The sequence below is a fragment of the Amblyomma maculatum genome, chromosome 7 (genome assembly GCF_055883805.1).
Source record: "Amblyomma maculatum isolate TAMU_Amacu chromosome 7, ASM5588380v1, whole genome shotgun sequence".
Lineage (NCBI taxonomy): Eukaryota > Metazoa > Arthropoda > Arachnida > Ixodida > Ixodidae > Amblyomma > Amblyomma maculatum.
This window is the reverse complement of record NC_139350.1, coordinates 101,076,664-101,104,645: the sequence shown is the minus strand read 5'-3', so window position 1 is coordinate 101,104,645 and position 27,982 is coordinate 101,076,664. Positions and strand designations below refer to the sequence as shown.

Here is a 27,982-nt window from a genome sequence, read left to right as displayed (position 1 = left end):
AGATGACAGGCCTGAGAGGTTCTTCGTGTGACGGCATATGAATGGGACAAAGCTTGTTCAAGGAAGCATTGCCCGTTGTGCTTTGGTCTCTCGGCTGCTGAGCGGGCCTAACTTCATCTCAGGCCTGCAGCATAGGTCGTGTTGCTCGGACATTCCCGCTGAGGTCACTACAGGGCATATCATTGGCCGGCCGTCTTTGTGCCGACTGGGCACGTCACTGGAACGACGTTGGTTCCAGCAGTCGACCGCCCTATCCACTGAACCACCTCGGTGGGGCGCGCTGCGACTTTTCTCCAGTTAATTTCATGATTACATGTACTCGCGACAGCGGAATCTACTGTGATTGTCAGCAACGGTATTGTTTTTTTTTTTTTTTCATTTCGAAATATTACGTGAGAAGCTGCCCTCTACGAGCTTCATTCCAGGTGTAAGGAGAAGACGGATAACTGTTTCTGAAGGCGTCCTCTGCTGCAGTGCGCGTCTTCTACATTTCTACCTTTACCTTTGGCATTTACTTGAGCTCTATGCACGTGGCGGCGACAGCTGCCCAATCGGAAGTCCCTGCTCTTTCTGCAATAGCTGTGGAGGCATTTGCATTTGGCGATATGTCGACCTAAATAATTTGAGAGCGATTGGGTAGAATTTAGATGACATATACTTTCAATTTTTCAGACGTGTACTCCGTCTTCAAATAGCCTTTCTCTCCCAGTCCTTGACAGTCATGAAGGAAGGTTTGGTTTAGACTGTAAGGTTTACCGTCCCAAAGCGACTCAGGCTATGAGAGACTATGAAGGACTCCGGAAATTTCTACCACCTGGGGTTCTTTAAAAGCAAGCCTTGCGTTATGAGAAGTGGCAGATGTCTTCAGGCTGCTGGACATATGCCCGATTCTGAAACACCAAGTCAAAGGATGTGTTCCGGCAGGTCGTCGCTCCATTGGAAGAGCTGAGGCGCGAGCACATGTGCGAAAAGCGCTGTGAATTTGAATCGGCATACTGCCGCTGCAGTACCGCACGCACGGGCAGTTTGAATACTCCGCACCGGTAGACCGTCGCTCGCTAGTCGCCACACGCGTCTAACATAAAGTTCCTTGATCTAGAAAGTAGTGGCATTCTGTGAACTTTGCCGCCAGAACATAGGCCGGAGTGCCAATCCTCGCACTTCCTCCATAGAGGAACGTATGCTTCTCTATGCTTCCTCCTTGCCCGTCTATCTCATCGTTGTATTCCTAAGCGATGACTGACTGTCTTCTGTGGCCGCCCCGTTGGAGACGGAAGCATGGCTTGAGCTTTTATTGTCTTTTTTTTTTTTTTTTTGCATAGGGCCAGTTGCCGCCCGGCAGGCGATCTTCCGCGCGCGGCTGGCTATCTCGCCTGGCCTACAAAACGTGCCGTGTGCAGCGCGTACACCAGCAGGCCAGCGTCCGCCCTGTGAAAATGGTCTACAAAGTGTGCCCTGTGCAGCGCGCGAGGAGGAAAGCGGAGCTGAGGAGGAGAGTATCGTACTTTCTGGACCAAGGGACTTTAGTCCAACCGAGTAGATTTGACCGTCAGTCTGCATGTGTCCGCCGCTCCGGCGGCCTGGAGCAGCCACCAAGGAGCGCTGTTCACGTGCGAAGATGCTATTTTCTCGGCCTGGCCAGCCCAGTCTGCCAGCTTAGACTGCCTATGCCTTAATATCATTAGAGCGTAGGTCTACTTTTCTCTAGCCAATCATTCGTCGTTCGGCGCATTTGTTGAATGCGCCGTTGCCGAAAGCTCTGAGCTTGTGCAGGCAAGCTGTTGGTGCGGTGCTTCTGATAATGTGGATGTTTTATTTTAGGCTAGGAACGTAACGTACATCAAGCCAAGAAGCACTCGAATACCGCTGCGCGGTTATACCGGTAGCGGACGCCGCTTGAGGGAACTCGCTCACCGGTCCTTGGCTCCTCCGTGCGCCCCTGTTTGCGGCAGTTTGCAAACGGTGGCCGGTGTGGCGTGCCGGTCAAGTTTCCTCACTTATGTCTCCCTCTTTACGAGTGAGAGGATCTGCGCTGCTACTGGTGATGTGACTGGTTTCGGACCACTCGCGTGTTGCATAGCGCATTCCTGTGACGTGATGCTACAGTGATGTCACGCGTGATGTCAATGCAACGCCTCTTTCAACAGTAACACTTTCCTGGTGGTTAATAGCAGTCGGCATAACCTACTGGTTATGCCGACTGCTACTACCACAACGCCTACACCGACGTTAAACCCAACGAACGGACCTCTAAAGTGATCACCGAAAAAGGCGTATCGACGGCGAGGAATTCGGTCGCAGACGCTCGCCTCTCCCATCGAAGCGCGCTTCTCCTGGGAGCTGCAAGACGATGGCCTGACGCTGCCCTATCCGCTACGTGAATCTCCTCTCGCCCACCTCCCCCGGTACTGTTGGTGTAAATGCGGGTACAATAAACGGGCGCCCATTTTCTCGGAAAACCTCGTCGCCGTGGTCGCTTAGGCCACCGAGTCCAAAGCTAGCGCAAGCCGCGTGAAGCCATGGCTCACCGCCGGAGGAAATCGATGCGGACGTCCAGTTGCCGGCCAACAAAGCGCCTATATTTATCGCGCTGTTCTTGTTGACACGCGGCCCGACAACGATAAGACGGCTGCCTCCATGTGTGTGCTTTCATGAGCCGCTCGTAGGCGAGCACAAAGCCGCGTTCGGCTACTTCGATCGGCGAACCGTTCGCTAAGGGAATATGTTTGCAGGCACCGTAAAGCGACCCAGAGTTGGGTCAATCTTCCGATAAGTTTGCTGTGTTTTGGAGACGTATATGGTTGGTAGGAAGCCCTAACGCATCGTACACAATGGGAAAGTATTAAAATGGAGAAACCGCTACGCTAAAAGAGCCCCCAAGCAAGTTTGGATATTTTAAATGACCATATGGCTGCTTCGATCGCGGAAACTGGTTTAAAAAAAAAAAACAGTTTGCGGCTTATATCATCGCTGGGAGTAAAGATGCGAGGGAGAGATGCTTTGCACAACCACTCTAAAAATTGTCGGTGACATGAGGCATGCATCCTGATGAGACACGCCAACCATGACACAGTAAGCTGATTTCTTAGTGCGTGCCATCTTCATGCAGTGTAAGCGCGAACTGATGGATATCAGGTTTCCTTCCTCTTAGTAAAGAGCCGAGATTTTACATTGCGAATGGCTACTCTTTACATATTTACATCTTAAAGTCGAGATGTAAAGTATTTTGATATTAATTTCCTGTCACAAATCTAGCGCCGGATCCGCATTACAGTTGGATGTTTTTCTAATTCACTGTGAAATACAGAACGCCATATGTTATTTACAATCGGCAATCAACGAGCATTAGCAATAACGCGGTAAACAAATGAAAAAATAATGGTTATATCGAGGATGCGAACAGCAGAAATGGAATCGCGCACCTCGTGATGTGCAAAGAGAATGTGGTGCTGTGGAGCGCAATGGTCTCGCTTGCTTATAGCTACCGTTGAGCCGGCAACGGTCGGAAGCGCTCTCCGAGGCTTTGCAAAGGCTTGATAACGAGGGGCATCATCACCGGGTTAATAAGCGGGAATGCGAAAAAACACGGTTCGATGTTGCGGCTCTTTCGAGTACAGCGATACTTTCGGTCACGAAATCATTCATAGGCGAATGAAGCAGCGTGCTGTATTCGGTGCATGTCGTCGAGCTTCCGCCTGCGAAGAGATATAGGCGCATGCGCGAGACGGATGATACGCACTCATCAAACTGAAGGGCCGGATCACGTGACAAGATAATCCCTGAGGTGTATTTATAGTCACGCAGCAAGCGATGCCTTAAATTATTCTCATTTTACAAGTTGCATATGCTGCACTTGTCGCCTGCGTTACTTTTTATACTGAGTAGCACAAATCAATTAGAATAGCAACGTCTTGCCGGCACCGATGCGCCCTTTAACATTATCGAATGAACAATGCTAATCAGAACCGATCGTTTTGAAAACTTGCAAGCGCAGATGGAAGAAATGCGAGCACGTGAGGCGGACTGCGCATGTTTTTTTTTGTTTTTTCGGCAAACCAGTTGTACCCATAAGTTTTCCATCAAGTTCCCACAATTCCTACGAGACATCGCTTTGTTAAAAAGAGCCGTCCTGTTTTGTCTTTGACTAGCAGCAGCAGCTAGGCCTGCAAAGGCCAGTTGAAAGCAACGTTGACACTATAACGCCGACGCTGTGTGAGGGAGCGAACGACATTGTTTCGCGCCTGTGACGCGAGGTCTCACAGCTGTCTTACGGCACAAGTGAAGAGACTCCAGAGGAGACCCTTTGTTCCCTCCGAGTCACACGCCCGGTCTGTGCATCGCCGCCAAGGCAGGCCTTTCGGCCAGTGTCTGTGCTAATACCATGGGAAGTGCATTAGTAATTGCCGTGTGCTGCTCATAGGTTCACAAGGACACGAAAGGTTGAACGCTACGGCCGGTACTTCGCGGACAGCGTCGACAACTGCGTAGAAAGGATGACACAGTCACGCCAGCATGCTGAGCTTCCTTTTGCTGCGATTCCGAGAAGCATTACGAAGAGTCAAACCTGAGAGTAAGATGCCACTGGTGAGAACTGTGAGCATGCGATGACTGCATCCTATGACGTCCATGGATCAGAACAATGTGTCGCGCACTACGTTTCCTATCTTTCATAGATGCCGCATTAGTTAACTGCACACCGTCGCTGATATTGCCGCAAATCAATATAGGTTTTGACTACGCAGTTTGTAGTGTCTAACTTAGGTCTGCCGGGGACTGCCCGGTCTATGTATATTCACACCGCATGAGAGGAAACGACGAAGGGCCGACTGTGCAACAGGACAACCACCAACTCTGTTCGTTCTAGCCGTGTTTAACTGATTAATTAAAAAGGCTAGCGCATGGAGTGAGGACATGGACATAGAAAAAGCACATTAATTCTAATATGAGAAATCCAGAAGTTGTCACGATTCTTCGGTTATCCCCATCGACAGTCACACGCGATACCTGCGTTACCATGCCTTTTAACAGCGCTATAATGTGTTCAGTATTCCTAGGGCGTTCCGTTTGCCGCTGATTATATTTGCTCACGCACCGGACTGACACTTTAAGGGGGCGGTGACAGCCCTTACCTGCTTTTGTGCACACCTTATATAAATAGCCGCTGACCCGTTACGCCGCGGCCCGCACAGAAATAGTACATAATTTGATTCTGACGAAAGAATAAAGACGGCAAACGCGCCCTGGAGAATCAGCAGACCTACGTGTATATAGTTTTGGTTGCGAGCGGCCTGCACTAGGCGTGTTTTTTCCAATACGCTGTTGATGTCTTAAATCTCGAGAACACAGAAAATGTGATGTTGGCATATATATGTGCACTTGCTCCATCGAATACGTGTCGAACGTTGCAACGACTTGACCGCGCCCAACAAAACTATTAGGCTCTGTAACATTCGTTCGCGAACTTGCTTGCGGAAAACTACGAGCCAGGCGCGGAAGGTCCAGCCACTTCAGTTTGAGCCCCGAAGGAAGTGTTTGATAATTTGATCAACCACGCTTGTGGAGCACTTGCGTCTTAAAGGTCATTTCAGCGAAAGCGCATTTGTTGAACTTGGGTGGCAGAGATATTACAACCAGGCTCTGCGGCGCCACTTGCAGAAGCTGGTGGTGCAAATGCAGGGCGCAACTTTGACACCACGAGTAAGTACGCTTTGGCTAGGTTATGCGTCGGCTATTCTCCCGCGACATTCCTAGCTCATTTGATATGATTACCACATTTAAAGGGAATTCGTGCGTTGCCCTGCCTTACTGTGTGAGGGATATGTTTCTGCCCTCTGGTTTGCTAATGGTATAGTGCTGCTGAGTAACTCCGAGGAGGCAGTGTGCCTAACACTCGAAGCATCGATCGTGGTAGCACTCAAAGTTAGTGTGAAGGAAACTGATGTCCAGCAGGTTATAAAGGAACAACAGTTTACGATAGACGCTGAACTTCAAGAAATTGTGAATGAAAACTAGGTCAAAAATTGACCGCAGGTCAAACAGAAGGAAAATACTTTAGGGAATAAGAGATTGGGGGAGTGTGGTGGTGGTGGTAGAAACATTTTATTGCCATAGGAACAAACAGGGGGGGGGGGGGGGGGGGGGGGCGAAACCCCCTGCATGGCACTTGGGTGCTCCCTTACTACGTGGGAGACACCCTTATAAGGCAAAAGAAAGTCCTTGAAGAGCAATCCTCCTCATAGCACTGGAAATGATCTTCCGTTGGTCTTGGCTTGAGGTGCTCTTCATGAGAGACTCCCAGTAGGACTCTGCGACGTACGGTGATGGGGGATGAGGAAAGGTGGGGCATGTAAGAAGGATGTGTAGGAAGTGTCCTGGTTTGCCGCAGGGTCGGCAAGATGAGGAAAACTGGTCTGGGTATCAGGCATGTTGAAGTGTAGGGTATGGAGCAGTCCGAGTCTGCAAGCTTCGCCAGTGTACGGCCTGCGCTATGGTGAGAGAAAGGGCGGGGGGGGGGGGGGGTTATATTCCTTTCGTTTGTCCCGGTAATACAAGAGAATATCGCGGAAGGAGAGCAGGCGCTCCTCGGCCTATAGAGGGGCTCCATTCCTCTAGCCCGGAAAGCAAGACCTCGGGCTAGGGAATTAACCTCCTCGTTGTCAGGGAGGCCAGCATGTGCTGGCGTCCAGATGAGGCTTATGGGGGCCGGGGCTGCCAAAAGCGTAATATGCGAGCAGCGGTGCAGGATATATAGCCGTTGGCATAATTTAGAGAATCGGAAATTTGGAGTCAGAGATAATTTTTGTGGCAGATGTAGAGATGAGAGTAAGCGCAATGGCTGCCTCCTCTGCCTATGTTGTGGAATTGGTGATTATAGAGCTGGAAGTAAGCAGCCTTGCTTGATTGTCGGCGACAGCCAGGACCATACGGGAGCCTGACGTATATTCCGCTGCGTCCACGTAGACCACCTCTTGGTCCTCGCTATATTGTCTGTGAAGGGCGTGAGCCCTGGCTATTCTGCGGCCCTGGTCTCGCTCAGGGTACATGTTTTTAGGGATGGGAGGTATGATGAGGTTAGAGCGGAGGTTAGGAGAAAGGGACACCGTCATTGGGATGTGTAACTGGGCTAAGGTTTAAGTGGGATAATAAAGTGCGGCCAGCCGCGGAGTTGGATAGGCGGGATATTTGTGCCGTTAATGTAGCCTCTCTAAGTTCCTCAAAAGTGTTCGGCCTATAGAGGGGCTCCATTCCTCTAGCCCGGAAAGCAAGACCTCGGGCTAGGGAATTAACCTCCTCGTTGTCAGGGAGGCCAGCATGTGCTGGCGTCTAGATGAGGCTTATGGGGGCCGGGGCTGCCAAAAGCGTAATATGCGAGCAGCGGTGCAGGATATATAGCCGTTAGCATAATTTAGAGAATCGGAAATTTGGAGTCAGAGATAATTTTTGTGGCAGATGTAGAGATGAGAGTAAGCGCAATGGCTGCCTCCTCTGCCTCTGTTGTGGAATTGGTGATTATAGAGCTGGAAGTAAGCAGCCTTGCTTGATTGTCGGCGACAGCCAGGACCATACGGGAGCCTGACGTATATTCCGCTGCGTCCACGTAGACCACCTCTTGGTCCTCGCTATATTGTCTGTGAAGGGCGTGAGCCCTGGCTATTCTGCGGCCCTGGTCTCGCTCAGGGTACATAGGTTTAAGTGGGATAATAAAGTACGGCCAGCCGCCGAGTTGGATAGGCGGGATATTTGTGCCGTTAATGTAGCCTCTCTAAGTTCCTCAAAAGTGTTCGGCCTATAGAGGGGCTCCATTCCTCTAGCCCGGAAAGCAAGACCTCGGGCTAGGGAATTAACCTCCTCGTTGTCAGGGAGGCCAGCACATGCGTCTAGATGAGGCTTATGGGGGCCGGGGCTGCCAAAAGCGTAATATGCGAGCAGCGGTGCAGGATATATAGCCGTTAGCATAATTTAGAGAATCGGAAATTTGGAGTCAGAGATAATTTTTGTGGCAGATGTAGAGATGAGAGTAAGCGCAATGGCTGCCTCCTCTGCCTCTGTTGTGGAATTGGTGATTATAGAGCTGGAAGTAAGCAGCCTTGCTTGATTGTCGGCGACAGCCAGGACCATACGGGAGCCTGACGTATATTCCGCTGCGTCCACGTAGACCACCTCTTGGTCCTCGCTATATTGTCTGTGAAGGGCGTGAGCCCTGGCTATTCTGCGGCCCTGGTCTCGCTCAGGGTACATGTTTTTAGGGATGGGAGGTATGATGAGGTTAGAGCGGAGGTTAGGAGAAAGGGGGACACCGTCATTGGGATGTGTAACTGGGCTAAGGTTTAAGTGGGATAATAAAGTGCGGCCAGCCGCCGAGTTGGATAGGCGGGATATTTGTGCCGTTAATGTAGCCTCTCTAAGTTCCTCAAAAGTGCTGTGTACACCGAGTTTAAGGAGTCGGGCATTAGATGTGCTGGGGGGAAGTCGTAGAGCCGTTTTCGTGCAACTTCGTAGGAGCGCGTTCACCCGGTCTCTCTCCTTTTGTTTGAGGGGGAGGTATGAGAGGGCATATGTGGCGCGGCTTATAATGTAAGCCTGGGTGAGGCGAATTGTGTTTCGCTCGCGTAAGCCTGCCCGGCGGTTAGCTATGCGGCGAATCAGTCGGGTGGTCTGTTGACATCGTGTGTGGAGAGTCTTTATGACTTCTCCGTGTGCACCATGAGAGTGAAGAACTAGACCTGGATTTTGGATACTAGTGTCTTGAGGGAAATAGGCGGACAGCCTGAATCGTATTCCTTGGGGCGGTAGATAAAGAGTTCTGATTTTGAAGGGGAACAAGTTAGGCCACGTTCCCTTACATAGGTGTCGATGGTGTTTAGTGCCAATTGTAGATGTTCCTCTATTTTGGCATCACTGCCGCGGTTAGCCCAGACGGTGATGTTGTCGGCGTATAGAGGCTGAAATGAATGTTTGGCAGCCACTCTCCGGTCTTGAACAGCAGCTTACCCCTGTCCCTCACTGTCTCCCTAAAGATGAACTTAAACCGAAGGCAGCGAAGTGAGCCACGGAAAAGGAGATGATAGATATAACGTTGAGAAACGAGCAGACAGCGAAGTAGGCCAAGGAGCTGAAACCAAGAGAAGGAAACGGACACGGGCAGGGCATATATTGACAGAGCGGATAAGCGAAAATCCGTTGGGGCAACGGAGCGGATTCTGAGAGGAGAACAATGAAAGATTTAAGCGGTGCTGGGGAGAGGGGGGGGGGGGGGGGGGGGGGGGTGTCCACAGCTGGTGCAGGACAGGGCGACTGGTCGATCGGTGGGGGGTAGCTTGACTTGCAGTGGACGTAACTTGGCTAATGACAACGACGGCAGATGTACTGTACTTGTGTCATCACAATTAATCATCACAATTAACCATAGACGCGCTCATCCGTCCATCTACGTCCACTGTAGTGCAAAGGCCTCTTCCACTTACCCCTAGTAATACAGGCAAGAAAAATGAGGCAACAATCACTGGTACCAAGGAAAGCGAATTGTATTTCGTTTTTCTTTTTCCACGTAACACTCGCGTTAACACAGGCGTACTTTTCCCGCCTCTATGGACGAGGGTAGCGCTGGTGAATGCTCTCATTGATAGGTTACACGTAACGTAAATACGCAGGAAAGTAGAAGATTGAAGATTGAGTAGTTCAGTCGGTGGAGCACCGGACGAAAAATTCGAAGGTCGTGGGTTAGGGATCGCAGTCTGCTGATCGCAAACTTCATGTCATTTGCTCACATGAATTCGTCTCATAATCGGCTACATCTGTCATCTCTAGGGATGCACTCCGTTACCCTAGTGGAAAATCGGTTATCCTTCCTTGTATTACACGCATAACCCAAGTCAATCTTTTATTGAATTCGGCAATAGGTTTCATTAACTAACGCTTGTGCTTGTTCCTGCCGCTGTTTCCCTGTACTTTAACTTAACAACGATCATTTTTCTTGCTAAAGCTCTCGACCCTGAACGCTTGAAGACTACGAACGCTTGGTTTATATATATATATATATATATATATATATATATATATATATATATATATATATATATATATATATATATATATATATATCAAGGAAAGAAGCCAACAGTCGGCGAGGCCAAGGAAAGCGTTGGGGATGTTACCTTTATGTCTTTTTCTTTTTAATGTTTGCTTAGATAATCACAGAAATTAGTAATGTAATCTGTTTAGGGGAAAGATAATTAAACACAAAGTAGAAGAAAAAACAACGTGCCGATGGTGGGATCCGAACCCACGACCTCCGAATATCGCGTCCGGTGCTCTACCAACTGAGCTACATCGGCCGCTGTCCCCCCTGCTACTTGCTTGGGTATTTGTGTTGTCTGTATACGAACCTTGAGAGTGTTCACCAGCGCCACCCTCAGCCATAGCGGCGGACGTAGAACGTCCTTTGTTACCGCCAGCGTCACGTAGAACGTGATCAAGAGCGAGGGCGAACGCTGTGCTAGAACCCTCTTACGCTACCTATGGCTTCAAGACTGCCAGAACCGAGACCCCCGTAAGCTACAAGCAGATCAATTAAGGGGAAATGAGGGTGCTCGTTATAATACATCAAGGAAAGAAGCCAACAGTCGGCGAGGCCAAGGAAAGCGTTGGGGATGTTACCTTTATGTCTTTTTCTTTTTAATGTTTGCTTAGATAATCACAGAAATTAGTAATGTAATCTGTTTAGGGGAAAGATAATTAAACACAAAGTAGAAGAAAAAACAACGTGCCGATGGTGGGATCCGAACCCACGACCTCCGAATATCGCGTCCGGTGCTCTACCAACTGAGCTACATCGGCCGCTGTCCCCCCTGCTACTTGCTTGGGTATTTGTGTTGTCTGTATACGAACCTTGAGAGTGTTCACCAGCGCCACCCTCAGCCATAGCGGCGGACGTAGAACGTCCTTTGTTACCGCCAGCGTCACGTAGAACGTGATCAAGAGCGAGGGCGAACGCTGTGCTAGAACCCTCTTACGCTACCTATGGCTTCAAGACTGCCAGAACCGAGACCCCCGTAAGCTACAAGCAGATCAATTAAGGGGAAATGAGGGTGCTCGTTATAATACATCAAGGAAAGAAGCCAACAGTCGGCGAGGCCAAGGAAAGCGTTGGGGATGTTACCTTTATGTCTTTTTCTTTTTAATGTTTGCTTAGATAATCACAGAAATTAGTAATGTAATCTGTTTAGGGGAAAGATAATTAAACACAAAGTAGAAGAAAAAACAACGTGCCGATGGTGGGATCCGAACCCACGACCTCCGAATATCGCGTCCGGTGCTCTACCAACTGAGCTACATCGGCCGCTGTCCCCCCTGCTACTTGCTTGGGTATTTGTGTTGTCTGTATACGAACCTTGAGAGTGTTCACCAGCGCCACCCTCAGCCATAGCGGCGGACGTAGAACGTCCTTTGTTACCGCCAGCGTCACGTAGAACGTGATCAAGAGCGAGGGCGAACGCTGTGCTAGAACCCTCTTACGCTACCTATGGCTTCAAGACTGCCAGAACCGAGACCCCCGTAAGCTACAAGCAGATCAATTAAGGGGAAATGAGGGTGCTCGTTATAATACATCAAGGAAAGAAGCCAACAGTCGGCGAGGCCAAGGAAAGCGTTGGGGATGTTACCTTTATGTCTTTTTCTTTTTAATGTTTGCTTAGATAATCACAGAAATTAGTAATGTAATCTGTTTAGGGGAAAGATAATTAAACACAAAGTAGAAGAAAAAACAACGTGCCGATGGTGGGATCCGAACCCACGACCTCCGAATATCGCGTCCGGTGCTCTACCAACTGAGCTACATCGGCCGCTGTCCCCCCTGCTACTTGCTTGGGTATTTGTGTTGTCTGTATACGAACCTTGAGAGTGTTCACCAGCGCCACCCTCAGCCATAGCGGCGGACGTAGAACGTCCTTTGTTACCGCCAGCGTCACGTAGAACGTGATCAAGAGCGAGGGCGAACGCTGTGCTAGAACCCTCTTACGCTACCTATGGCTTCAAGACTGCCAGAACCGAGACCCCCGTAAGCTACAAGCAGATCAATTAAGGGGAAATGAGGGTGCTCGTTATAATACATCAAGGAAAGAAGCCAACAGTCGGCGAGGCCAAGGAAAGCGTTGGGGATGTTACCTTTATGTCTTTTTCTTTTTAATGTTTGCTTAGATAATCACAGAAATTAGTAATGTAATCTGTTTAGGGGAAAGATAATTAAACACAAAGTAGAAGAAAAAACAACGTGCCGATGGTGGGATCCGAACCCACGACCTCCGAATATCGCGTCCGGTGCTCTACCAACTGAGCTACATCGGCCGCTGTCCCCCCTGCTACTTGCTTGGGTATTTGTGTTGTCTGTATACGAACCTTGAGAGTGTTCACCAGCGCCACCCTCAGCCATAGCGGCGGACGTAGAACGTCCTTTGTTACCGCCAGCGTCACGTAGAACGTGATCAAGAGCGAGGGCGAACGCTGTGCTAGAACCCTCTTACGCTACCTATGGCTTCAAGACTGCCAGAACCGAGACCCCCGTAAGCTACAAGCAGATCAATTAAGGGGAAATGAGGGTGCTCGTTATAATACATCAAGGAAAGAAGCCAACAGTCGGCGAGGCCAAGGAAAGCGTTGGGGATGTTACCTTTATGTCTTTTTCTTTTTAATGTTTGCTTAGATAATCACAGAAATTAGTAATGTAATCTGTTTAGGGGAAAGATAATTAAACACAAAGTAGAAGAAAAAACAACGTGCCGATGGTGGGATCCGAACCCACGACCTCCGAATATCGCGTCCGGTGCTCTACCAACTGAGCTACATCGGCCGCTGTCCCCCCTGCTACTTGCTTGGGTATTTGTGTTGTCTGTATACGAACCTTGAGAGTGTTCACCAGCGCCACCCTCAGCCATAGCGGCGGACGTAGAACGTCCTTTGTTACCGCCAGCGTCACGTAGAACGTGATCAAGAGCGAGGGCGAACGCTGTGCTAGAACCCTCTTACGCTACCTATGGCTTCAAGACTGCCAGAACCGAGACGGGGGTCTCGGTTCTGGCAGTCTTGAAGCCATAGGTAGCGTAAGAGGGTTCTAGCACAGCGTTCGCCCTCGCTCTTGATCACGTTCTACGTGACGCTGGCGGTAACAAAGGACGTTCTACGTCCGCCGCTATGGCTGAGGGTGGCGCTGGTGAACACTCTCAAGGTTCGTATACAGACAACACAAATACCCAAGCAAGTAGCAGGGGGGACAGCGGCCGATGTAGCTCAGTTGGTAGAGCACCGGACGCGATATTCGGAGGTCGTGGGTTCGGATCCCACCATCGGCACGTTGTTTTTTCTTCTACTTTGTGTTTAATTATCTTTCCCCTAAACAGATTACATTACTAATTTCTGTGATTATCTAAGCAAACATTAAAAAGAAAAAGACATAAAGGTAACATCCCCAACGCTTTCCTTGGCCTCGCCGACTGTTGGCTTCTTTCCTTGATGTATTATAACGAGCACCCTCATTTCCCCTTAATTGATCTGCTTGTAGCTTACGGGGGTCTCGGTTCTGGCAGTCTTGAAGCCATAGGTAGCGTAAGAGGGTTCTAGCACAGCGTTCGCCCTCGCTCTTGATCACGTTCTACGTGACGCTGGCGGTAACAAAGGACGTTCTACGTCCGCCGCTATGGCTGAGGGTGGCGCTGGTGAACACTCTCAAGGTTCGTATACAGACAACACAAATACCCAAGCAAGTAGCAGGGGGGACAGCGGCCGATGTAGCTCAGTTGGTAGAGCACCGGACGCGATATTCGGAGGTCGTGGGTTCGGATCCCACCATCGGCACGTTGTTTTTTCTTCTACTTTGTGTTTAATTATCTTTCCCCTAAACAGATTACATTACTAATTTCTGTGATTATCTAAGCAAACATTAAAAAGAAAAAGACATAAAGGTAACATCCCCAACGCTTTCCTTGGCCTCGCCGACTGTTGGCTTCTTTCCTTGATGTATTATAACGAGCACCCTCATTTCCCCTTAATTGATCTGCTTGTAGCTTACGGGGGTCTCGGTTCTGGCAGTCTTGAAGCCATAGGTAGCGTAAGAGGGTTCTAGCACAGCGTTCGCCCTCGCTCTTGATCACGTTCTACGTGACGCTGGCGGTAACAAAGGACGTTCTACGTCCGCCGCTATGGCTGAGGGTGGCGCTGGTGAACACTCTCAAGGTTCGTATACAGACAACACAAATACCCAAGCAAGTAGCAGGGGGGACAGCGGCCGATGTAGCTCAGTTGGTAGAGCACCGGACGCGATATTCGGAGGTCGTGGGTTCGGATCCCACCATCGGCACGTTGTTTTTTCTTCTACTTTGTGTTTAATTATCTTTCCCCTAAACAGATTACATTACTAATTTCTGTGATTATCTAAGCAAACATTAAAAAGAAAAAGACATAAAGGTAACATCCCCAACGCTTTCCTTGGCCTCGCCGACTGTTGGCTTCTTTCCTTGATGTATTATAACGAGCACCCTCATTTCCCCTTAATTGATCTGCTTGTAGCTTACGGGGGTCTCGGTTCTGGCAGTCTTGAAGCCATAGGTAGCGTAAGAGGGTTCTAGCACAGCGTTCGCCCTCGCTCTTGATCACGTTCTACGTGACGCTGGCGGTAACAAAGGACGTTCTACGTCCGCCGCTATGGCTGAGGGTGGCGCTGGTGAACACTCTCAAGGTTCGTATACAGACAACACAAATACCCAAGCAAGTAGCAGGGGGGACAGCGGCCGATGTAGCTCAGTTGGTAGAGCACCGGACGCGATATTCGGAGGTCGTGGGTTCGGATCCCACCATCGGCACGTTGTTTTTTCTTCTACTTTGTGTTTAATTATCTTTCCCCTAAACAGATTACATTACTAATTTCTGTGATTATCTAAGCAAACATTAAAAAGAAAAAGACATAAAGGTAACATCCCCAACGCTTTCCTTGGCCTCGCCGACTGTTGGCTTCTTTCCTTGATGTATTATAACGAGCACCCTCATTTCCCCTTAATTGATCTGCTTGTAGCTTACGGGGGTCTCGGTTCTGGCAGTCTTGAAGCCATAGGTAGCGTAAGAGGGTTCTAGCACAGCGTTCGCCCTCGCTCTTGATCACGTTCTACGTGACGCTGGCGGTAACAAAGGACGTTCTACGTCCGCCGCTATGGCTGAGGGTGGCGCTGGTGAACACTCTCAAGGTTCGTATACAGACAACACAAATACCCAAGCAAGTAGCAGGGGGGACAGCGGCCGATGTAGCTCAGTTGGTAGAGCACCGGACGCGATATTCGGAGGTCGTGGGTTCGGATCCCACCATCGGCACGTTGTTTTTTCTTCTACTTTGTGTTTAATTATCTTTCCCCTAAACAGATTACATTACTAATTTCTGTGATTATCTAAGCAAACATTAAAAAGAAAAAGACATAAAGGTAACATCCCCAACGCTTTCCTTGGCCTCGCCGACTGTTGGCTTCTTTCCTTGATGTATTATAACGAGCACCCTCATTTCCCCTTAATTGATCTGCTTATATATATATATATATATATATATAAATAAATATATATATATATATATATATATATATATATATATATATATATATATATATATATATATATATATATATACCAATACTGCTGGCTCACGTGCGAGACGTATAGTAGGAGAGGGTATAGTATTAGTACAGAGCAGATAAAATAACATTGACAGTTATAAGATATTTGAAACACATCAATCTGTCGCATGGTTAGGCAACTGCAGAACGAACTCACCAGGTGGCAATCTCCTCCTGAGAAAGGCGGATCCTGACGAAGGCAGCGTAGTTAGGTGTCACGATCTGCACGGCAGAGGGCTCCGAACCGTGGTCCTCCCGCACGTGAGGCGGACGCTTTTCGTTGTTCGTTCCTCCTTGGCTGCTGGCGGAGTGGGCACGTTTACGCGGCAGCTAGCTGGAAGGCAAATGAGGCGATCCAGATTAGACTGCTCCCACGTGAGCACAGCCGTACAAACTCAACGCGAGCTTGCACATCCATTGTCGCCAGAAGCGCTTAGACACACGGACGGACCACAGAAGCGGAAAAGACGGCTACACAGGCCGTCTGCCGTCTAAGCGCTGTCAACCGCAATGGATCAGTACCAACTAGCCCCGACAGCTTGTCCTATTCAAGCTTGCGCAGACCGGAGTATGAAGGCTGTATGCTCGCGTATGCGCGGCAGTAGACGCTGCAGATGCTTGCGGGGTACAATGCGAAAATAGCTTCGCAGCCAGCCACCTTTTTCGAATGAATACGGAAGCTCGTGGCCCAATGGAACAAGCGAATTAAAACGGGAGCAGTATGTAGACCTACGATCTATAATTTGGACGCTTACATTTGTGTAATCAAAATGTAGAACGAAAAGGGCGGTAACTACCATTCTATATGCATGGTATGTGGGGTTTAACGTGCACAAGCTGCACACGGGCTTATGATAGATACAGCAGTGAATAGCTGGGGGTTAATTGCGATCACCTGGAGTTCTTTATTGTGCACTGGCATCGCCCTGCCTGTGGATGATATTTCTTTTTTTTTTTAATTTCGTTTCAATCGAAATACAGCCGTAGCGGCCGAGTTTCGCTTCCGTGTGCTAGGCTCTCCTGCTGAACGCCGTAGTTACCATGCTAAAGCGGCAGGTGAGAGGAGACGACGCCGGTGGCAGATGGCTGCGAACGTATTTCAAAGGCTATACGCGCGGTGCCGGGGAGGGAGCCGAGCGTTTCAGCGTAGGTGTGTGTGTGTGTGTGTGTGTGTGTGTGTGTGTGTGTGTGTGTGTGTGTGTGTGTGTGTGTGTGTGTGTGTGTGTGTGTGTGTGTGTGTGTGTGTGTGTGTGTGTGTGTGTGTGTGTGTGTGTGTGTGTGTGTGTGTGTGTGTGTGTGTGTGTGTGCGTGCGCGCCGGAGAGGGGGGGAGGGGGTGCGTCATGGCCTCCACTTTCACTCCTTCCTTCAGGCACAGTCTAGATGTCCAGCCAGTGTAAGACTATAGTTTGTGGGTTTAACGACCCAAAGCGACTCAGGCTATGAGAGACGCCGTAGTGGAGGTCTCCGGTAGTTTCGACCACTGGGGTTCTTTAACTTGCACTGACATCGCACAGCACACGGGCTCCTTGCTTTCCGTCTCCACTGAAAAGCGGCCGTCGCGGTCGGGATTCGATCCCGCATCTTTGAGCACAGCAGTCGAGCGCCCTAACCACTGCACCACCGCAGTAGTTATTTCGCAGAACGAAATCTCGTAAACTTGGTGGAAAGAAATCGTCGTTCAAACGTTTCATTGCGTGTGAGCATTGTATCATTACAGCAGAGCGCGCAATGCCGTGTATCCGCACAATCAGCTTGGAGCAAACCTTCTGCATTTTCAGGTCTTCACGTGGGATAGCGTGCACAGACCTACGAAGATATCGACACTCAGGGCTATATCTACTACGTGACCAGCAAGCGGTGTCTGATAAGCATTCATTCCAGTTCATAATTCATTTAGCACGCAGGGAATTGCCTCAGTGTGGCCGAGACTCTTTCGATTACGGCTGAATGGTCGCGCCCAAAAGGTCGCATACGTTTCACGTCCGTGATCCATGGGTCGTATTAATCACCCAGCGATGGGGTTTAATCGTTGCATTTCCTCGCTGGGGGAGTTATTATCAGCACTTGAGGTTCTTTAAAAAAAAATTAAGCCATTTTCAATATCTAAAACGCTTAATGCGCTACAGAGGGTCACACGACTTCTGTAGTGTGGAAGAGAGCATATATACCATCTGACTAACGAAAGTTTAATTAATGCTTCCACCTTTTCAATAAAACTCCCAGATGTTATTGACTTCATTTGCAGAGATAAAAATGAAAACATCAAAATTTCAAGCGTCATGCGTATTATTTCTTTATTTCATTTCATGCAGTCCGTGTCTGCACTTCTTTCAATTTCTGCCCTGGAATTTAGCGTGGTGGCGCAGTGGTTACGGCGCTCGGCTACTGTGCCCAAGGATGCGGGATCGAATCGCGAACGCGGCGGCCGCTTTTCGATGGAGGCGAAAAGCAAGGTGCCCGTGTGCTGTACGATGTCAGCGCGTATTAAAGAACCCAGGTGGTCGAAATTTCCGGAGCCTTTCAATACCGCGTCTCTCATAGCCTGAGTCGCTTTGTGACGTTAAACCCTGTAAACCAAACCAAATGAATTTCCGGCTTGTTAGGTCCGGTAGATTTCACCGGAGCACTGCATGCCTAGAAAGAAGGGGCTTGGGCGACGCCAACATTCCCTCCTTTTCGCAGGAGTCGTGGGCGCCGCCGCGCCTGACTGTGGCGTAATGCAGGCTGCCTTCCTCGCGGCGACCAGCACTGCGAAGCACTGACCGCCGGTGGCGGTGAGTCGCCGCTTGCCGGCCATTCTCTCTGCTTTGAAGCGTGAATTGCTGTTTTTTCTTTAGCGGCAGAAGGGAAACAGTACGCCTGACTGTAGAAGAAAAGTGCCTCCTTCCATCACAGTCCACCGTCCTGTTTTCCGCATGCTCCTTCTGTCCGTCTTCGTTCGAACCTAGCGGAGATTTCAGAGTCACCTATATACCTGAAGATGCCGAATCGGTGGTTTACGTTAGAAAGGAAGGGGGTCGCCCGAGATGCTTCATTTTGTCCTTGAATACTGGTTCACGGGTACTTCTGCATGTCCCTACATATAAATAAATAAAAGAAAGCCGGGGGGGGGGGGGGGGGGGGGACTACGCTAGCTCATATAGATAACGATGACAGTTCAGCTCACTCATGAATGTCTCGTTTTTGCTGCCACCTCGCGCGAATATCGCCGTTGTAGCAACGGCGCCTATATTATATCGGACGAGAGGCACATTTCTATCACGACCATAAAATATATTTTAAGGCTGGTAAGTAGGCATTCCAGGCGAACAATTGGAGGCCACTTTTTCTCCTCCTTCAGGGTATAATACAACAGCGCTAATGGCTCCCGTATGCAGCTCTCCTTGCGGATTCTTGCGCACTTTGCAACTCGCCTAATCACTGATTTATCGATTTGTACTTCTATTATCGCACACATACTCACTGGCATGCCGTCGTAAGATACCAAATTATGCGCCAGCCCACACGACAGACATAAAGTCCCGCTTTAACCAAGCCGTACGAACGTGCCCGTGGGAGCATATGTCTGACTATAGGGAACCAATTAGAGTTACAGCTTTGGTTCCTCTTCCAAAAGAGTCATTCGAGTTGGCAGCCCCTGCCGTGTACTCGGTGATACTGTGTGTTCTCGTGACGTCACATAACCCGCCGACCAATTAGAGCCCGGTCATGCGAACTGCCGACGATGCCGGAGCTTCCGATGAATGTGGTCTTTAACGCTGTCCAATTAATTAAGCTTCCTGAACAGGCCACGGTCTCTGCCACATCATTTATGTTAAACTTTACTTCGGCGTCTGCTGGGGATTGCGTGGGCATGATGCTATATTATTGCAAAAGAGTACTTTGTTCAGCTAGTGTGTTATTGCTTCCCTTTGGCTGTTTTATTTATATCTTTTTTTGAGGTGGTAATACAATTAGACTTAGTTTTCGCCACAGCCTATATAAAGCAAAAAAATAAAGTATTTCCCCTGTTTATACTTGTTCGCGGCGCCCCACAATTTCTTTTTTTTTTTGTGTGTGACTGCGGTGTACGCGGGCCGAGTATTTTTCAATTAGTAAGAACCTTGACTTGTTTAGACGATTAATGTTTGGCGCATTGTTTGGTCGCGAAAGTCACGCAGCCTTCGGAATAGCGGTCTCGCTTCCACAGCACTAAAACAATCTAGTCTATGTTGTGTACAGCATAACCTCCCAGATAGACATGATCTATATAATGGACGCCGTAGTGGAGGGCTCCATGTTTAACGTACACTGAAATCGCACAGTATACACGGGCGCCTTGCGTTTCGGCTTCATTGAAACACGACCGCCGCGGCCAAGATCGAATTCGCTTACTTTGGCTCAGCAGTTGAGCTCCCTATCCACTGAGCCACCATGGCGGGGCCTTAGTGTATGGATTCTTTCGGTACTAACGGGAGCGATCTTAGGATATAGTTTTTAACATTATTTTCGCTGCTTATTCCAGTGAGTCAGTTATCTTCATCTTCGTCTTTGTCCTGAAGAATATCCCGTAATAGAGTTAGGCTTTTGCAAGCAATTTGCCAGTTCTTTTCTCATCTCAAGTGGTTGCCTGCGTTTTGTACGTACTATCAATTTTCTGCAGAAAAGCCGTTATTTTGATGCCGAATACGAATAGACTTCCAAATTGGGTCATTAGAGACGGGAATCCTTTCCGCTATTTCTGTGAGCTAATTGGATATGCATTTTAGAGCGTTTTAACAGCGGTGCCGCGAACGGTCCGGAATCGGTTCCAATATCCAGTGCTGGTAAGAGGAGCTTTATAGCATACAGCAGAAGAACATAGGTAATCGGCCAAGTTAGGCCTGGGCACAACAGCACAATGAGATACGGGTTGTTCGATCTGTGTGTACCATATGCTGAAGCATTTTCTCACCTGAACAAAAAGAAACCAGCGGTTGGTGAGCCTAACACTTGGAGTATCGCCGGGCCCACCAGATCCGTCCAAGTTCGCCTTCTTCCAGCAAAAGCCGTGTCGTTCACTGGCGTTGGTATCGTCAGTGGTGCCATCTAGTTGCGTCGGTCGTTGCACAAATCTTGAAGACCGCGCAAATGACCACAGTCAAGCTCCGTCCTGTCGAGTAAAGGACATCGCAGTGACGCTCACCTGAACAGAAAAGTGGCAGGCGATCAGTGCTTAGATGCGGAGGGGAATGCCTGAGCCATGCGAATTCCGTTGTGCGACCTATGTACGTTGGCGAATTGGATCCACTGACGGCTTTTATGACCGGGACGGCGGGAGACGCCGAAGTGGAGCCGGCAAACGATGACAACGACGTCGCACCGAGCAAGTGACGGCGTTGCGTGGAGCGCACGACAGTGTTGCATCGAAAGGGCGTAAAGAGCTGGTGGCTACGTGTACAGCACGCGCCAACGGCGTGGCGTCGAACGTGTGGCAGATCGCGCTCGCCATCATCCTCATCCGCGAGCTTCTTGCAATTCCATCGTTTCGAAAGCGCTTCAATACTCCGCACTCGTCTTCACATAATCCCTCAACTCTTAACCAAGGCCTGTCGCGCACGGCGATTGCTTTTTGCGAAGATGACAATGCCAACCAGTGGATTGGGAAAGCAAACGCTTGAAAAGGCGTCTATGCTCGTCCGCGGCGAGCAAGGGCTGCGCCCTTCAGTGGGTTGCACCATTACGTTGTGTCGGTGGTTGGTCGAATTCGGAAAAGGAGCCGAAGCTGCACCGTGATCACAGACAAGCCCCTCCTTTCGGGAGGAGATTATCTGAGTTAGTCACGCAGACTCGATGTCACGGAAAGCGCGGTAGGAATCGCCTGAGCGTAAAAGAGCATTCGCAGCTTTTCGGGAATGCATAAGACAGCGAAAACTCTGAAGCCCATTTGTTTGCTTGCGACGAGTTAGTGTCTTAAGAATGTATTTATTTAAAAACCTGCATCGCTGCGTGGATGTTATTATTACAGAACCAAGAAGCGATAGTAATAAGAATAAAGACACAAGCGACAAAGAAAGGCGGAAGTGTTACTCTGAGGTTTTGCTGCAGAAACTCACAGAAATGCTGAGTAAGTAATATTCTTCTTTCCAGGCAATAATGGCAGATGATAATAGAGAGCCTTTAGTACTAAACATTGCCTCGGGTTTACTTTATTTTTCATTCGTCGAGGACGAACCATTTCTTTGCTTTCCAGCGCAGACTGAGCCCGCATTGCGATTAATGACCCGCAGCGAGTCTCACCGCTTCTTGCTGGTCGGGCAAATTCATACATCCAGTGTTTTATAGATTGCCTAATTGAAAGTATACTCCAACATATTGCATGGTTATACATAGACAATTATCTGATGGCTGTGGGATGGGCGCTGTGCCAGGTTCTCAGACCGTCTATAGTACACGTGACTGCTACATGTGAAAAGATGAGGGCTCAGATTGAGGTAAATTTCTAGGTAGAAGTATATTATTGAGGTTACTGTTCTGCCCTGGAATTGCATTATTAACCAAGTGCCTATAAGCAGTTGAGGAGAATACTATATATGAACAACATTACTTGCGGATATCACTATCATTCATTATGAATAGTGTGTCTATATTGCGGATATGCCGGCCACGTGAGTCCCAGAAACTGCTCGTTGCATCCACCTCATGTTCAGCCATTGATTACCTTTTAGTCGCAAAAGAGAAGCGACCTTATTGAAATAAAAATGCATAGTTCTGCGTGTGTAGAATGAACAAGAGGCTGCTTTAACTAGTACTCATCAGACACCCTGCGGTTTTGAGCGCGCAGAGTATCCCAAACAGAAACTGCGCTTTTTCTGTAAGGCGTGCTTTCGGATTAAGAATTAATAGGCAAGTTTTTTTTTTTTTTTTTCAAGTGTGCAAATAGTGCTTCAGTTACATTGAAACCTACGTACGGCGTTTTTTGATGCTCGTTTTTGTGAAGGCAGTCACTCTTGGGGACCTAGTCTATGCAGGCAAGTCAGTCGTCGTCGTCGTCCAAGCCGGCACAGGAACGGACAAAGGACCAGCGCTCTGCGACAGCGACGGAACAGGGCAGCCGAATAATTAAAATACGTAAAACTCGCTCGGCTTGTTGAAGAAAATCATCAAAAAGAATTCTTTCAACAAAGCGGCTTCGCTTGCTATTAGAGGAACTTCAATCATCACTGGCGGCTTCAATGTATCTATATGTGGGGACATTTTGTACACACAAATTATCAGCTCCGAGAGGGAGGAGTGCATGTATTCCTGATTGTTCTCACATAACGGCGAAAAACAAAAAAAAAAAAAAAAGACAACAACTGAATACTGCTTATATGTTGCGAAGGCGAAATCATGAATTCTCATCAGTCACAGGCTTTCACACCTATTGACTGCATCGCGCATTCACTAGGTCCAGCTATATACATCCCTACAGAAAAACAAAAAGTTCTACGGGGCAATAACCTTATAAAATCTCATCTAATCACATAGACTCTCATACGGTGCGCATAATTATCATAAAATATCTTACATAAGTCATGATAATGTACAAGAAACTGGGACCTTATGCAATTATATGTGACCTGTATGTGATTTCTTATGTGAATTCAGTGAGATTGTGTGAGAAAAGGTGGGGCTATTGCCTCATACAATTTTTTCAATAGGGCAGCTTTAACTAACGAGACTTCTTAATCTATTCGTAGCGTGCCCATTTCGGAATCCCAGTTTTATGAATTATACTGACACCCTTTTGCTGATTGGTCTCGAGATTTAGACGTTGAATCTGAAGTTTTCGGGAGCGCATTTTCGGCGACAAGCCGGATTTCGTTGCTACCGGGGCATGCAGGGCTTCCGCCGTAATATGACGCTCGAAAAGAGCGTACGCAGTGGTGCATGCTGTGCTCATTTTGATTTGCATTTCAGCATTTGCAGAGTATATTATGCGTCGTTTAATGACTCCCCCCCCCCCCCCCCCCCCCCCCCCAACGGTATATTAATTTTATCAAGTAGAGAAAGTGTCATAAGCCTTACGAAAAGAGCTGTCCCGGAAGGCGCATTTCCACTTGCGAGTCGCGAACATCGGGCGTCTGGTTTTGGTCAATTTGTTGCGATCGCTCTGGAGCCTAACTAATCGACCGGAAATGGTCGCACGACTATACCGCGAATCGCAGGTGTGAATGCGCTCCTGTCCCGGAAGGCGCATTTCCACTTGCGAGTCGCGAACATCGGGCGTCTGGTTTTGGTCAATTTGTTGCGATCGCTCTGGAGCCTAACTAATCGACCGGAAATGGTCGCACGACTATACCGCGAATCGCAGGTGTGAATGCGCTCCGAGAGTTATATCTATGGCCAGGAAGCGTAACCATCTGAAAGCAACCAGAAAGGCACACATTTAGGTATAAAAATAGCAAACTAGGGCCTAAAGATTTAAACTAGCCTAAATGGGTAATGATTCTCACACTTAATAGCAAACTGAGACAGCAATGGCAACCGCTATGTTCACTAACCTCACAGTCTTCGTACCATGAAAGGACAGTGCGCGATTGGTTATGCACATCAGGCGCGCAGATAGCCCGCTCACCTGGATGCGCGTTCTAGGAAGTGACTTCTTTAGATTTTAAAGCATGATGCTTTTTTCAAGCAGCCGCTGTTACCCTAGCCGGTTTACTTTTCTTCCAACAAGCAGCGAATAAAAAACACCACTGACGGGAACAAGAACGCGTCTGCCACTTTGGTCTGTGGTGTTCTTGACCGTACTGCTTTCTCTGCTTTCATTTTTTGTTTACTGTTTCATTAATGAAAACAGTTTACAGTATAACCCATTTGATTTCCTTTTTTTATTATTATGCGGATGGAAAGCGTACTGTCTTGGAAAACGTGCAATACAAAAGCACTGAGCGCATATAAAAAAAAAACGTGACAACAATGCAGTAATTTATTAAAACTCGCTTAATAAAAAGATCAGTAAGCGCTGCCTGAAGAAGTTTTTTTTTTTCTTTTTTTTTTTTAGCGCTTTGTCCACATTAAAGAGCCACTGTCCAGGGAAGGACCTTTTAAGCAAATGAACCCAGTGTTTCGATCAGGTACCGGAGATAGTCTGGGCAAAATGCTACAGTGACACGCGCGCCGCAAAGCAACGAAAATACAAATCAAAGCTCTCTTATGCTCTCCTTCGGGAAGCCAGCTTTGCCGTTCCCTGCGCTGACCCGTCGAGCCGCAGCTATGACGTATTTGCCGAGTTCGACGTCCATTGGTCCGTCTCGCTGACTGACGGAAGAAGGATGGGTGTCTACCGCTCGCTGCGCGCTTTTCCCTCGCCACGGCCAGACTGAATCCAGCGGCGCGCGCTCCCTCGGCCGTTTTTTTTTTTTATTTTTTTTTTTCTTTTTTTTTTTGCGCTCGCGGAGTGCCACGCCCCACCTCCCGCCAAACGCGGAGGAGGAAGGGGAATTTGTCTTCCGGAGGCTAGACGACCTCGGGCAGGAAAGTGAAAATCCTTTGCGAGGGAACAAAGGAGAGAAGCATGACAGAATCGGGTGATTGCGGTGGCTGTAACTGCGTTTTTAGTTACTCTTTTCAAAAACATTTTGCGGCCTTGCGTTCTAGGGGCGAAGTCTCACAGTCACCGGGGAAGAAAATATTTTCGACCGGAGGGTGGGCAGTGGACCTTTAAGAACCTCTTCCTCGTCGCCGTCGCACTCTTTGAGTGCTTTTCCTCATTACAATACTGCACTGCAGAAAAGCCATCTTGGCAGCTGACTGTTGTCATGGTTTTGACCATGTCTCTTTTAAGACCGGCACGGTCGTTTACGCATCACCGTCGCATTTTTCTTCTTTGTTTTCCCCAGTGCACGTGCGCAGAGTGGAGAAGCCACTTGGGCATATGATTGCCACTACGGCTTTATGCTACGTGCCACCCGGTTTGCACGTCGTACATGGGTTGTATATATATATATATATATTACTACACAATACAATACAGTAAAGGCCCCACTGATCAGAAAAAGAAACGATTAATTTCAACCCATTGAAGCGCAATCATATATTCCTTTTATAGCAAACGCCTGAAGCTTTCCAATGACACAAAGGAACGAATTGAAGTTCTTCTCCGAAAGAAATGGTTTGAATGGTGCACCCATCCCTAAGGGAAAGTAAGGGAGTAATGGTGTAACAGCCGCCAGGATTTAACGGGAAGTGACAGCAGCCGCCGTGGCTCAGTCGGCTTAGCACCGGAGGCGAAATTCGGAAGCCGTAGGTTCGGATCCCCACCGGAGACTGTTTCTTCTACTTTTTGATTGTTGTCTCTACGATTGCTTGCATTAATTAACAGCAAAGAAAAAAAAACAATGCATTCCTCGGCATCAGTGACTGTTGGTTCCCTTATTATATGCACCCCATAGCGAGTGCCTCATTTTTCCTGCATTTCTAATGTATTTGGAACTGATTTTGGTTCCATTCGAAATTTTCTGTTCTGCGAAGTGCTAATTTCGGTCTATGAACTGCAGTATGAAAGTTTGAAGCCAGCATACTGTCTCTTCTTACAGTACACCAGGACTGCTATCCAAACGTCGTCACCTATATAGACGACAAAATGCTTACTTCTAGTTCCGTTGATGTGCTGCTATGTGTATGGTTCGAGCAATCCTTCTGTGTTGCATTTCTGTATCAATTTTGTATATGATTTAGTGAGTATTATTTCTCTTATATATATATATATATATATATAAGAGAAATAATACTCACTATATATATATATATATATATATATATATATATATATATATATATATATATATATATATATATATATATATATATATATATATATATATAAAATAACTGTTTATGATGCGTGTGTTGTGTAAATGACGGGGCGAAGATAGCGTTTTCTTGTTGAGTAATGCAAAACTGCTCCTGCTGCTGTACACAGGCGAGGTCAAAACCCATTCAGTGGGTTCAGCACCTCCTTTTTTTGTCTTGCATCGTGGGCAATACTTGTATGTTATGCGAAGGAGAAATAAGCAAAAAAATTTACATTTCGGACTTCGCCACGCCGCAGTTTGCCGATTTCTACCCATAACCTTCTTTTCCCCTTGAAAACAAATAATGTTTGGTTTGGTTCGATTTGATGTTTACCTCTGATGGGTAGCTCAAACCGGGAAAATTCAGGATTGCACTCCCTGTGAGAATGCGTAAGCTGCCTCTGCGCCTAGAGCACCGGAATACGGACACTGTACACCAACGAGGACAAACGTTTTCAACAGTTCTGTATGGAAAAAGTTTGCTAGAGCGCAGCGGGCAAAGCTTTTCACGCAAGCGAGGTGCGAGAGTTCGAAAGCCCGGAAAGCCGAAGTGAAAAGCTTGGAATAGGCTAGTAGGTCACTCGGGCAATGAACACTATATCTGACTGGCATAAAACACCTGTTTTGTCATATAAATATCCAAAAACTCCGAGTGACGCTGGACCAGTGGTTTCATTTAATCGAACGGCGCCACCATGTACCGGGTCAGAAGCAACCGGGACGGAATTGCACCATTTCGAGGGAAGCATTCAAGAGGTACCTATACTTCACCGCACGACTAGCCGACCAGGACGAAGAGCCCTGGCTGTGAGAAGGAAGAACAGACGTCAGGAAACCACCTTAGACTAAAAAACTACACTTGATTTGAAGAACGGCCAATCCCCACCCACAGGTTCAGCTGCAGGCACTGTCACATAAAACGGGCACCTCTAGTTGTTGACTAAATTACAGATGGCACATACCCACTCAAAAAAATAGGCCAACAACTGCGGAGCAGAGAGGTTTTTATATTTGCGTGCCCAAAAATAAATTGATAATAAAATAAAATGGCACCTCTTTTTTAACCTTTGTTGTTTGAATCATCATCATTATTATAGTCATCATCACTATGTGAAAGGACTCAGCCGTGCCAACAAGCCCAGCTGCACGGCATGTCCTAGCAATGATAGTGGCGATATTGTGGCTTCTATTTGATGTCTCGATAATTATTTTTATTCCGTTCTATTCTAGCACGATATTGCTTCCCAGTAAACGTTTAGAGGGATTGTTGTTGTCCTCGAGAAAGATGGCAGATGCTCTACAGGGGATCAGCCAAGAATTGGGGCGCAGAGAAAGTTTTTCAGGTGTATGTTTATGTGGCCAAAAAGAATGTGAGTGGCAGGAAAGAAAAATATAAGCAAAAAAGACGCCATCGAGTAAAAATGAATAAACATAAAGCATGCTGGAGAATGACACGCAGGACTTGTAGCCAAGTATTAGAAAATTTAGCAAGGCGCCGATGCCAACTTCCTCGTGAACTGATGCGATCATCATCTGGG

General features: G+C 48.0%; 1 protein-coding gene and 11 non-coding genes across 12 annotated transcripts in view; 6 read left to right on the top strand and 6 right to left on the bottom strand.

Moving 5' to 3' along the window:
• The first annotated feature begins 4,073 nt into the window (after positions 1-4,073).
• The window catches only part of LOC146184137 (whirlin-like), a 167,564-nt gene continuing 143,655 nt past the window's right edge, over positions 4,074-27,982 (top strand). Inside the window, exon 1 of the mRNA XM_084608495.1 lies at positions 4,074-4,584. Coding sequence (XP_084464621.1) covers positions 4,513-4,584 — 72 coding nt within the window. The 5' untranslated portion in view covers positions 4,074-4,512. The remainder of the gene's footprint in view (positions 4,585-27,982) is intronic.
• On the bottom strand, positions 10,262-10,334 carry TRNAS-CGA (transfer RNA serine (anticodon CGA)). Its single transcript has one exon. It is a non-coding gene; the product is annotated as a tRNA-Ser (tRNA).
• Positions 10,764-10,836, bottom strand: TRNAS-CGA (transfer RNA serine (anticodon CGA)). The gene has a single exon. It is a non-coding gene; the product is annotated as a tRNA-Ser (tRNA).
• TRNAS-CGA (transfer RNA serine (anticodon CGA)) lies at positions 11,266-11,338 on the bottom strand. The gene has a single exon. It is a non-coding gene; the product is annotated as a tRNA-Ser (tRNA).
• On the bottom strand, positions 11,768-11,840 carry TRNAS-CGA (transfer RNA serine (anticodon CGA)). Its single transcript has one exon. It is a non-coding gene; the product is annotated as a tRNA-Ser (tRNA).
• TRNAS-CGA (transfer RNA serine (anticodon CGA)) lies at positions 12,270-12,342 on the bottom strand. The gene has a single exon. It is a non-coding gene; the product is annotated as a tRNA-Ser (tRNA).
• On the bottom strand, positions 12,772-12,844 carry TRNAS-CGA (transfer RNA serine (anticodon CGA)). Its single transcript has one exon. It is a non-coding gene; the product is annotated as a tRNA-Ser (tRNA).
• TRNAS-CGA (transfer RNA serine (anticodon CGA)) lies at positions 13,271-13,343 on the top strand. Its single transcript has one exon. It is a non-coding gene; the product is annotated as a tRNA-Ser (tRNA).
• TRNAS-CGA (transfer RNA serine (anticodon CGA)) lies at positions 13,773-13,845 on the top strand. The gene has a single exon. It is a non-coding gene; the product is annotated as a tRNA-Ser (tRNA).
• On the top strand, positions 14,275-14,347 carry TRNAS-CGA (transfer RNA serine (anticodon CGA)). Its single transcript has one exon. It is a non-coding gene; the product is annotated as a tRNA-Ser (tRNA).
• Positions 14,777-14,849, top strand: TRNAS-CGA (transfer RNA serine (anticodon CGA)). Its single transcript has one exon. It is a non-coding gene; the product is annotated as a tRNA-Ser (tRNA).
• On the top strand, positions 15,279-15,351 carry TRNAS-CGA (transfer RNA serine (anticodon CGA)). The gene has a single exon. It is a non-coding gene; the product is annotated as a tRNA-Ser (tRNA).